Source organism: Kogia breviceps, chromosome 17, assembly GCF_026419965.1.
Source record: "Kogia breviceps isolate mKogBre1 chromosome 17, mKogBre1 haplotype 1, whole genome shotgun sequence".
Classification (NCBI taxonomy): domain Eukaryota; kingdom Metazoa; phylum Chordata; class Mammalia; order Artiodactyla; family Physeteridae; genus Kogia; species Kogia breviceps.
Window position 1 is genome coordinate 43477300 of NC_081326.1, and position 12084 is coordinate 43489383.

The 12084-nt window shown below is 35.9% G+C and overlaps 2 protein-coding genes across 3 annotated transcripts in view; one reads left to right on the forward strand and one right to left on the reverse strand.

The window, feature by feature from the left end:
* POLR2K (RNA polymerase II, I and III subunit K) overlaps window positions 1-12084 on the forward strand; it is a 43651-nt gene that overhangs the window by 21358 nt on the left and 10209 nt on the right. The gene's annotated exons all lie outside the window — the stretch shown is intronic.
* FBXO43 (F-box protein 43) lies at window positions 740-11946 on the reverse strand. The gene is made up of 5 exons (XM_059042471.2): window positions 11880-11946; window positions 7914-9402; window positions 5364-5466; window positions 1120-1323; window positions 740-1014 (listed from the first exon to the last, which is right to left on the reverse strand). The coding sequence occupies exons 2-5, from the start codon at window positions 9383-9385 to the stop codon at window positions 766-768; spliced, it is 2028 nt and encodes a 675-aa protein (XP_058898454.1). The 5' UTR covers window positions 9386-9402; window positions 11880-11946; the 3' UTR covers window positions 740-765.

The following is a 12084-nucleotide window of genomic DNA, read 5'->3' on the forward strand; positions in this document are numbered from 1 at the left end:
CACTGAGAGGGCAATGTGATTACAATACATAAAATAACAAAGTGCCTCCTCATGAACCAGAGATAGAATTCCAGATATCTACATTGCACTACTGACAATTTCATGTGTAACAAGGTAAAGGAAACTTACGTGTAACTTACGGGTGTTTACTACCTAAGACTCTCATGGTGAATAACCACATATATCTAATAATTTACTTTTCACATCTTCTTAGTTATCAATATTAAGTAAATTTTATTTAACCAGAAGTCTGCCCAAATATGACATTAACTAAATTAAGAGAAAGATTGAGATTATAAATTCAACAGAACTTCTGAAAACATTTTATTTATATTTCATTTCAGTCAAATATTCAAAGATTTTGAAATCTATAAGGCCATCTATCTCAAGTTCAGAATTTTTAATACTATTTGGAAAACTACTTTTGAAAAGTAAGCGAAGAACATTTCAACACATAGTGATGAAATGCACAATTTTTAAATGTTACATGAAACAGTTAAATACATATATACAACACTGAAAATTCTTTATTTAAAAACACTAAATTATTAAAATGAGTAAAAATGACATTGTAAAATAAGATTTTTTCAAAGCTCACTACTTTAAAGAAAACATACAATGACATGGAGCACAATATATACAAAGTAGGAAATAAATCATCATCTGTCATTGATGGGAAGACTTGCATGCTTTCAAAATATTCATAATTTTAAGCCAAACAATATGTTGCTTAGAGGGAATGCTTCTTTTATATTTGAAGTCTCTTTAGAGGCGTTTTAAATTCCGCTTACTCTGGGCACTTCCTGGAAGAGCATCTTTTCTATTTCTTGGCTTTGCTGCTCCTCTACTACATTCTTCAGACCCATGATAAGCACACAAACATAACACACAAAAGTCAAAACCACAGGCTGTACTGCTACACAGTCCCCTTTTCTTATAAGGCTGGTACTTAGCAGGGGATTGGCACCTTGGGCAAGGTTTTAATGCTTCATCAATAAAAAGTGTTTTGGCAACCTGTAGTAAAAGCACACAAACTAAATCTTCCATTTTCTCATAGAGAATTGCTTTATTTCAAACTCTGTAAATATTTACTTCTAATAACTTATGACAAATACTCACCTTAACATATTCTTCCTGTTTACTACTTAAGTGGGTAACAGAAGAACTCGCTATAGGTGTCAAAACTTCTCCCCAAGGAGAAAATGTTGAAACTTGTTCTTTCTGAAAACCTGGTGTCCTAGCCTGTGCTTGCACAGATCTTAAAGCTGATCGATTTAAAAGATGGAGCCGAGTGGCAGCATCATCAACATTTAAAATAGCCCCCTGTGGTAAAAGACAAGAGGGGTCAACACTGTAATATCAAAAGTTCCAGGACAGCTTTCTGATGCACATGTATTTAAATGTTTGGAAGTGGTTATACTAGAGGAATTTTCTCCCTAAACCTTTCCTTTTTAGAAAAAAGGAAAAAACAAAACAAAACAAAACACCTCTCATCTAGCATTTAAAAGTCAAAGAAAAAGAAAAAAAAATTAAGAGAATAAATGCTAGCTTTAAGTTTGCATGCTTGGTTATTTTTCTGTTTAGAGCATGGGTTTGCAAACTTTTCCTGAAAAGGACCAGATAGTTGCAAGCTACTTAATTGTTGTTTTAGCAAACACAGCTATGGAGACATGTAAATGAAAGAGCAGGGCTGTGTTCCAATAAAACTTACTTTAAAAACACAGGTGATGGACAGGAGTTGGCCCACAGATCAGAGTTTACCAAGTCCCCTTTTAGGCCAAGGTGTAAGAGGAGGTGAATCAAAGCTTACTATGGGACATCATGGAATTCTTTGAAGGTTTCTTACCTTAGCCACATGTCAGAAAAATAATGGGCCTGGTTAGACCATGAAACCCAATTTGTTTGGCTGGTTTTTACAAATACCAGATACTTGTAATACTTGATTAATTTTTACACTTGAGTTTTAAACAGCTTTGATATTTTAAAAGGAGAATAAAATGTCTTTTATTTGAACTGGATTTCCAGATTACTCAAATATTTAGCCAAGAAATATTTTCAATGAATAATACTTATAGCCTTCTATTTTGTTAAGGTTGGGAATGAGAAAAAATAGTAAGTTTTTTTTTTTAACAAATTGGCATTTGTAACCAATTATCAAAATAAAATGTACTACAGGTGAATTTCCTCAAGTGTCCAACTATAATTGTGTTTCCTCTCCCTTGATAGTCTCTTTTTGCCAGAGTTGGCTCCTAAATGGGGAGAGTTAAAAATATGAGAAATGACAGTAGGATAAGTATAGGAATTAAGTTATCTGGCCATGAAAAATTATGCCATTAACAACTTAACAACATATGCGTAAGTGTAATGGATGAATATTGGTTTTCAGAAATTAGAATGAATACAGTTGAACTTATTCAAGGACTCAATACATCTCTTTATGTTACACTTTATAAATGATTTGCAGCCTAAGCTAGAAGCGTATGACACAAGGGCATACTAAAAGAAGACACCCATGGGATTTCGATGCAGTTGGCAAACATAGTGATGCTGCATGCACCAAAAAATGAATAGAGATATGTTGTCGAAGCAAATTTCATCCACAGAAGAAATATTCATTCATTTAACAAATATTCATAAAACATCTACTAGATGTCAAGTGAATAAAACAGTCTAATCCCTGCCCTCTTGGAGCTTAAAACGTGTGCTACTATCTCTGAACAGTATAAGGTCAAGCAGTCAACAAAGGCACGCATTCGTGAGCACCAACATTTTTCAAAATATAGTCACCATCACGTTACCAGAAAATATTTAAATGTGACAGGGGAGTCACCTTACTGATGTTCATTTCCATGATTATAAGAAAACAGTGAAGACTACAATAAATTAAGAAATTCAATGGAAAAAGTGTGATATTCTGATTTTAATGGTCATTCTCACTACTACAAAGCAAACAGATTAAATAGAGATCCTATCACACGTAGCTGGTGTGTGCGTTTTATTTTTTACATATAAAGGGCTTTCAGTGACACTATACAAGTATGAGGAAAACCACCAAATAACTTCGTTTTATAATTTTTCTGTTTTGGTTAATGATATATATTAGGATAGTTCAGGTAGAAAGCAACCAGTCCATTTCAGAAGAGGAGGGCAAAAGGCATCTGGAAGGACGTCTCTGAGGAAAAGAGGGAACAGGTAGAATACCTGATATATTCATAGTTAGAGGAGATTTCCAGTTCTGGTGGATAACAGGAGATGAGTCAGGGATCTGTATAGAGAAACACTAAGAAAAAAAAAAGAAGAAAAAAAGAAAGAAAGGAAGAAAGAAAGAAAGAAACTGGGCAATTATTAACTCTGGGGGAAAAAGTTATAAGAAAAAAGGTATAACAGGTATAATCATACTGTACTACATGTTATAGCTGTCAAAAAGTCATAAGAATCTCAATGCAGTCTTAATAATGTCAGCACCTAATTCTAATTCGCTCCCAAACGATGGTGTAGTTACATTCTTATGAATGTAAGAGAAAGGACTTCAGAGGGAGAGGTGGGTAGATAGGTAGTGGTGAGAGGTTAGAGAACTAACCTAGTCCCTCTACAGAAAAAAACAAAAGAAGAAATAGCAGTAAAGGCATGCCATTTAGAAATATGGAGGTAAATATCAAAAGGAACAACTAAAAAGTGATTGCCTCGATGGGGCAAGAATCAAGAGTAGGGAGGGATCAAGAATCAAGAGTAGGAAGGGCAGGAGAATATGTGCTTTTTTTATAAGCCTTAAAGTGCAATTTGATGTTTTAAACCATGTACTTGTGTCTACTGAAAAAAAAAATTTAAAGCAAATCAGAATAAAGGAAAATACTCAAGTAAGGAAAAAAGTACAGTCCTTTAAGAAACCAAGTTTTAAAAAAAATGGTGGCTAGGATATGAGGGTAGAATGCTTTATCTAGAACTACCTGAAGGCTTACCAATACAACATGTTTCTTCCACATAGGATGTAAAGAGTACATGGAGCTAAAAGTTTAATATTAATGGGTACTTGCTTAAAAATGTGGTTTTGGTCTGTCCTTAGCATGTAGGGAGCCACTCTAAAAAGACATGCTAAGAAGGAAATTTATATCTTCAGTATTATAAGCTCCCAGAGCCAGCAACTGCAGCAGTATCCAGGAGCCGTGAGTCAGGCGTGAAGGATTATCATAGGTGAGAAGGTAAAACGTTTCTTCAAATAAAATAGAAAGTCAATACTTTAGTTGATAGCAGTCCCTAATATTTCCTTGGAATGAGAAACCCCCCAATCTCTATCTAGGTGTTCATATTAGTTTATGCCATGCTTCATCTCAGTTATTATATTTCACCAAATTATAAATTTACTTATGTTATTAAACACTTTTTACTAGAACAAGAATAAGAAAGTTAATTCTCAGAGTTTCTTTTGGTATTGATGCCTAAGAAAGGTCTAAAAGTTGAATATACAGTAAATATGGGTGCCAGAGTCATCAGATGCCTGTTATACAAAGTAGTATCCCCAGAAAGAATTAATCAGCTTCTGTAAAACTTTTCTTGTAACTTCAAAGCTGGACCTCAAATCTTCAAGAGAGCACAAGTTTATGATGTTTTACAAGTACTAATCTGCCATGCTCACTCACCTCCAGGCCTCCATATATGCTATTCCCTCTGCTGAAACACTTTCCCTTTCTAACTCATTATTCAGCTCTCAGCTGAGATGCATTTTTTTCCTCCTCTTGATCCCCACTCCTTTTAAATGTTCAATAGAGAGAACTCTGGGCTTCCTCTAACACACCTGTACTGTAATCACCTGTTTATAACAGTATCACCCACAGGGTATGAGCGCCAATAAAGCAAGGGATCATGTCACAAATGTTCACATTGTAATCTGAGCAACTGCATGTTGTATCTACTCAAAAGACCAGATGGGAAAATGCTATAAGGATGTCTAACTATGAATAGGGTCCAGCATATCCTATTCAAATGGTATTCAAATACTGCTAACAGCATACACACTTAACAACAAAACCCAGTAAGATGTTCTTGATGTCAGTTAGTCTACTCCACTGATGTACTGGGTAGAGACGGAGTTTGGGAAAAATAAAGAGTTTATGAGTGCATGAGTTCCCTGGTGGCCTAGTGGTTAGGATTCCAGGCTTTTACTGCTGTGGCCCAGGCTCAATCCCTGAGATTCCACAAGCCACACGGCACGGCCAAAAACAAAAAAAAAGTTTATGAGTCAATATTGGTAAATGGAAAGCTTAAAAGATAGCAAGATAGCAGGAAAACCAAATGAGGTTGTCCAGCCATATGGGATTATTAGATATTTATACAAATCCATTTTAGAATAGTATTATATATATTACCTCAGAATCTGTTTTCAGTTGTGTGATATGAAATTTCCTCCTCTGATTGGCTTTTTTATCTTGAATAATAATTTCACGCCAATTTCTGCTCACTTTCCAAACACTGTAACAAAAAGATCAGTCCTTATATTGTATATATTCCACAGAATTAATATTTTTCACACATGACAATAAGAAAAATTCATTTTAAAGATTTTGGATAGTTTATTTAAAGCTAAAATTTCACATTAAAAATATGACTTGATCTGCATAGTTGTGAAAGAATACCTATTAAAATATGCCAGCATCATATTGACAGATTACTATCTCATAAATGGTTAAGGAAAAAACAAAGTTTCATATAAACCCAAATGAGTCCACTGCGAGGCTAATTAAGAGGATTTAACTTAAACATGACACTAAGATTAAAAATTTGGAACATGACATGCAGCAAATGATTATCAACTGTAGTGCAAGAGATTCTATAAATTTCTCCTATTATTGTATTTAACAAATTTCTGTCACTTTGATTAAATAAACACAAAAGCAATCAATCCTTTATTGGAAGTACTAAGTGCCAAATACAGTTGATCCCTGAACAACATGGGTTTGAATTCTGTGGATCCACTTAGAGGTGGATTTTTTCAATAGTAAATACTAACAGACTGGTTGGTTGAATCCAGGGATGCTGAACCGCAGATACAGAGGAAACTCGGATATGGAGAGCTGACTATAAATTATACAAAGATTTTAGACTGCATGGCAGAGGGTCAGTGCCCCTAATCTCTGGCTGTTCAAGGGTCAGCTGTAATAAACATTATTATGGGTAGCACTACAAAGTTCCTATTTTATAAACCAAAGTTTATGAGACTAAAGCAGCTAAAGAAAAACACAATTTATGTCTAGTGATTGCTTATTTATCAATAACTTTGACTTATTAATTATTAAAGAAAAGCTAATCCTGCAACTGTTAATATGGTCTTTTTTATTACTTTAACTGAACAAATCACTCAAAGTGAATGAGGTCAGGAGAAGGTTATGGAGGGCCCCAGGTTATAGTTGAGCTGTCAACACTACTATTCTTCCAGTTACCGTGGCCACTTCAATTGCCATTGCCTCTCCTTAAGCCGATACATGTACCTTATATCAGATAGATGGAGAGATATAGGCAGAAAGTCACTCATTAATGGGGAAGAAATGAAATACACGTTTGGGTATTTGCCTCAGCTATTTCAACTGACCATAATTTCTCATATTACCAAGAATAAGCACTGCCAAGATTATACATGCACTCTGCAATACAAATACTGTAAGTCTAGAGGGATGGCAGCAAAGGCATTTATTGAAATATGACTAAATATCATTTGTTCCTACAATCAAGCACCCAAAAGAGTCACCTAAGTTTTAATTTTAATTGGTCTGTATCCAAATACTCCAGCATATAAAAATAAAATTCCTATGTCGCAGCCATTTCCTTATTTTTTTAAACAAATAATTTATCTCATTTGAACTTTTTTTTTTTTTTTTACGGTACGCGGGCCTCTCACTGTTGTGGCCTCTCCCGTTGCGGAGCACAGCTCCGGACCCGCAGGCCCAGCGGCCATGGCTCACGGGCCCAGCCGCTCCGCGGCATGTGGGATCTTCCGGACCGGGGCGCAAACCCACATCCCCTGCATCGGCAGGCTCTCAACCACTGCACCACCAGAGAAGCCCTCATTTGAACATTTTTTAAAGGCACATGTATGTAGGCCATTAATCTGCTTATCATCCTACTTGGGTTACACCAAAGACATTCATGATCAAGGCTATTCTGAAAGAACTTAAACCTTACTAAGAGTTTTGGGAAAATATGGACTTAGAAATCAGAGGGCTCAGATGTAGACCTGGATCTGTTTCTGTCTCCTTGAGTGACCATTGGCAGATCACTTCTCTGGAGCTCAGTTTTCTCATCTGCAAGATACATGATAGGACTAGACATTTCAGAAGACTTCCAGCTATGAGATTCTACAATTCTCTACAATAGCCTACACTTAATTTATGGGGAAAAGGTGAAGAAGGGTTTTAATAGAAGCAGGGGCCATAAAAGAGTAAGGATTCTATGAACCCAACTCTTTACATATACCTATGGAAAAAGAGGCTCACTAACTCTCTTGCATGTCCTCCCCCAACCATGATCTTGTAAAAATCCTGTTCCACATGATTTCCCTCCTTCCTGGTCATGGCATTCCCAAGGGGCTTGTCTTCCGATAGTCCTGCACTTTGCAAAATTGCCAGTATAAACACAGTCTCTCTTTAGTCTTGTAACTCTAGTTCCTACCCTCAATACTGCTATATATGTGACTTAGTTTCTCTTTACTTATGAAGCAACATTCAATATACTGAAATTTCTGTGAAATTTCTGACACTGAAGAATTTCACTAAACCACCTTTGATAAAATATAATGTAACCAAGATAGAGATGATAAAACAAAATTTCAAAAAATAAGTACTCAACTAACAGAAAAGCTTTCCAACTTTAAAAAAAAGTGATAAAAGGCAGTTTTATTTCAGAAAAAAAAATATATTTCTTACCTGCATAGGCTTTCTGCAGCCAAGGAATCTAAAACCATAGCAAGAACATGCTTTAAATTTCTGTATTTTAATTCTGTTAAGATGTCCAGTTTTTCTATACCCATTTTCTTGCCAATCAGTCCTGCAAGGACACGCTGTAGTACAGCTATTTTCCCTCCGTCCCTTTCTTCTAACAATTCACGTGCACCGCTTTGCTGGAATCTTTTCCTTTTGCTTTTCATAAAGAGCTCATGCACTAACTGCAAGGCTGGGGTCTTTGATAAATTCTTAAAGCTTAAACTCAAATCCCCACTATTATTGTCACTGCTTGGCTGCCTCTCTGAGATGTCTGAAGTGGCCACTGGTGTTGATTCAGAGCCAGAGAAGTTGGGCTGCTTTTCTTCTTCTGTCTCAGATTGTGAGCCTTGCTCCCTAAGGGTGGACAGTCTTCTTAATCTTCCAAGACGCCTTGACCTTTTTACCGTGTCCCTGACTTTGAGAGTTCCCTTATGTTTCTGAAGCAGTTCTTGGAAAGAGCCCTCTTGGTCAGCGAGGGAATCTTCTGATTTATCCAAGCAAAGTGAGTTAAAACCACTGTCTTCAGGTGTTGAAATATTGTGTCTCACTTCACCTAAAGGAGAAAGCCTTTGACTTGCATTAAATTTAACATTTGCTACAAGATTACTTATTGGAGTCACAAATATGTCCTCATCTGTTCCACAAGTTGTTTCACTGACAGAAGAGCCCAGAAGTTCAGGATATGTATTCTCATCATTAATACATAGACTGCTGTCACTAAAGTCGTGTGTGATAGAGTCTTTAAAACTATTGCCTTGAATTGGAGATATACATTCAACTTCAAATAGGCTACAGTTATCTTTGGAATCATCAACTGTGGACGTCTTCTGTTGAGAAAAATTAAGTCTCAATTTTTGACTGCTGGAAGTCGCTTCTTCTGTTTTCAAAGTGCTAGTAACTAAAGAACTAAAATTATTTTGCCTTGGGAAACCTGAAGCACTGCTTGGAATATTTTTTTCTAAATTGGGAACTTGGCTTGTACTACTTTCGAGAGAACTATTTTGCGATTCAAAGTCCGTCCTTACAAGAGAGAAAGATACGTCCAATCTTCTGCGCAGTAAAAATTTTTTTCCACTGACTTTAGGAGTTTCACAAAGGTCTGGGGTTTTATCCTTTTCCTTCCTGGGGAAGACAAATCTCTTTCTTTGAGTGGGAGACTCTAAACTATGTGTTAAGGCCAGACTTGAAGTTTCAGGATGTTCATGGATTAATGTTGAGCCTCTTTCTTTCTTTCCAAATGATTCTTTATCTGTATTATCAAAGCTGCACGATTTTAACAGCTCACTGTAGCCACTATCTGGAAACGAAGATGTGGAACAAAAGTCTCCAAAGCTGGACGACTTGACACTGACAACAGGAGAGTCCACCTCATTTCCTGCTTCAGTGCCAGCTTGACCTGAATGCCTTTCTGACATCTTCAAAATCTCTGTTTCTACAAAGTGAAAACAAATTTTATTCTTCCTTTGAAATGAACAGTCTGGCAGCTTACACCAAAATACATTACTTGTTATGAGCACAAATAATAATGGAAAATTGTATGGCAATAAAAAAGTTACTTTAAAAAACAAATCTGGGCTTCTCTGGTGGTGCAGTGGTTGAGAGTCCGCCTGCTGATGCAGGGGACACGGGTTCGTGCCCCGGTCCGGGAGGATCCCACATGCCGCGGAGTGGCTGGGCCCGTGGGCCATGGCCGCTGGGCCTGCGTGCGCGTCCGGAGCCTGTGCTCCGCAACGGGAGAGGCCACAGTGGTGAGAGGCCCGCGTACCACAAAAAACAACAACAACAACAACAAAAAAAAACTACTCTACGGTATACTCATGTGTCTCTTATTTAAAACGTTTTAACATCATGAAGACCAAAATTTCCAGGAAATAAATATTCACAGATTACCTGACTAAGCATAGTCTAGGCATCATGCACAAATATTTTCTTGAACTACACTTGAGAAAAAAATAAACCTCATGGCATCATTTATAGATGATTTTATTACTTTATGACTTTTACAGCGCTAAAGTACATTATTGTAGTTTTAATATTCTAGCTTATTTGTGTTGACCTATATTTCGTCAGTTGGAGATTTCCTTTCGAGGTTTTGTGATGTAAATAAAGCTGCTTTAAAAAAAACCTATATGCTGATTTTTAAACATGTCTTTGGGAAATGTGTCAAGTAAGTGCTGCCACTAGACTAAAGTGCAATATGGCTAAACAACTCTAGGATAATGTCATTTATACTTGTAACACGGGCCTGTCTCAGAAACTCAGTCCTCCTGACCATTCACAAGGTCTAAATTGCCAGACTTTCACCTTTGCAAAGACTCTTTGGCTCACTAATAAATTACTAACACATTCTTGAGTTAGCCAAAATGAACCCCTGCCCCACAGATAGATACATGGCCATCTCAAACCTGGCAAGTTATCCTCATTCATGCCCCATCTTCTAAATATTTTCTATTTGGGGGAAACCCACCCTTTATAATATTCTTGAAATTGCAAATAAAGAATTCAACTATGTTCCTTAAAGAATAAATGTGATTCAGTAATTATATTTGTAAGGAATTATTTTGTAATTATATTTGACACTAGGAAATACTTTACTCTTTTTTTTTGTAAGGAAATACTTTACTCTTTCACCTTTTCAACGCTATCATTGCATTCCTTCTTTATGGAAACTTGAATTACATCTTAGCTCAAAGTGTAAGAAGAAAAGATAAGAAAGTTATCATAGCATATATTTCTGCAGACTATTCAAGGGATACTAAGAAAACTGTCATTCTTTCAAAGTTTTCTCCAGGCCAAGTACACGATTCTTCTCTATTAAAAATATCCTGGGAGGATATATTTCAGTTGAGTATAATGGGAAAGTAAGTTATTTATGCTTAAGTTACATTAGTTAAGTATGTAAATGAATGAGCTTAAAAAAAAGTGCTACAATAACCACAAAACCAAATAGTTTCTTTATGGTGTAATGATCATTTTATGGTGTAATGATCATTAGGAGATCATTATTACTGGGCAAAGTATCTAGGTGTTTTTCAGTCTTTAAAACCTATATTCCGTTTTGGTAAATCTCACACATGTTCTCTTCTGATTTAGATTCCCTCAGATTGTGACAATCACTGCTCTCTTCCGTACATGCTTACCAGCCAAAATTATCAAACTTTGCTTTCTATAATTCATATTATATTTTAAAACATTTTTTGTTTTCAAAATATTAATATGATAGAATGTGTTTTCAAATTACACATCCATCCACGAGTATTTCCCCTCTCTGAGAATCACTCTATTAAGTAACAGTTTTCACTCATATCGTTTGGTAAAGTTAGGTCCGAGCTTTTTTTTTAGTTACAAATGTAACTATTCTGCTACCTCACCACTAGATGTCTCACCATGCTAGGATCTGGGAAATCTGAGAGGCAAATTGTTAGAAACAAAAGTTAGGGGTGCAGAGATCATCCTCTCCCTGCTAAAAACCATAAACCGGTTGCTTTAAACATACAAAAAACTTCCTAATTTTTTCTGTTCATCTACACATTTGAAGTTGCTTCCACCGTGCTTTCTCTGATGTCATCATTTTTTTTCATCTTTCATCATTTTCAACCCAAGACATTGGTCTCAAACAAAATGTGGTTATTCAAACTTTAAATTTAAAATTATTTATGCAAAATCGTGGAACGCCTGATAACTTGTTCAATTTTACTGATTCAACAGTTCACTGATGAATCAAACAAGCCTCTTCAATATTCGTTTTTTAAAACCAGACTCCTGATAAGGATTGAGAACACTTATCTCTATAGCGCTCTTAAAAAAGCACTGATTAACTCAATGAAGTACTTACAATATAACAAATTAGAACCAAATTTCCTTCATTTGTTAAAGTGTAAAATCTTGCCATAAAAAAAAAAATCTTACCATCAGTAAAGCTTGAGTTCTTAGACGTCAACGTTATGTAGGCCTCCAAAAAAGGAAATTTCTCACTTTGCCTTTAAAATTCGTGCCAAAGTAATGCCACTTAAAGAGAAAATTTTAATTTGAACAATTCATTGAAACGTGCAGTAGCACGATACCGGCTAAAATCTGAATACGTGAAGTACATGCCACAGGGATTAGTTCTAAC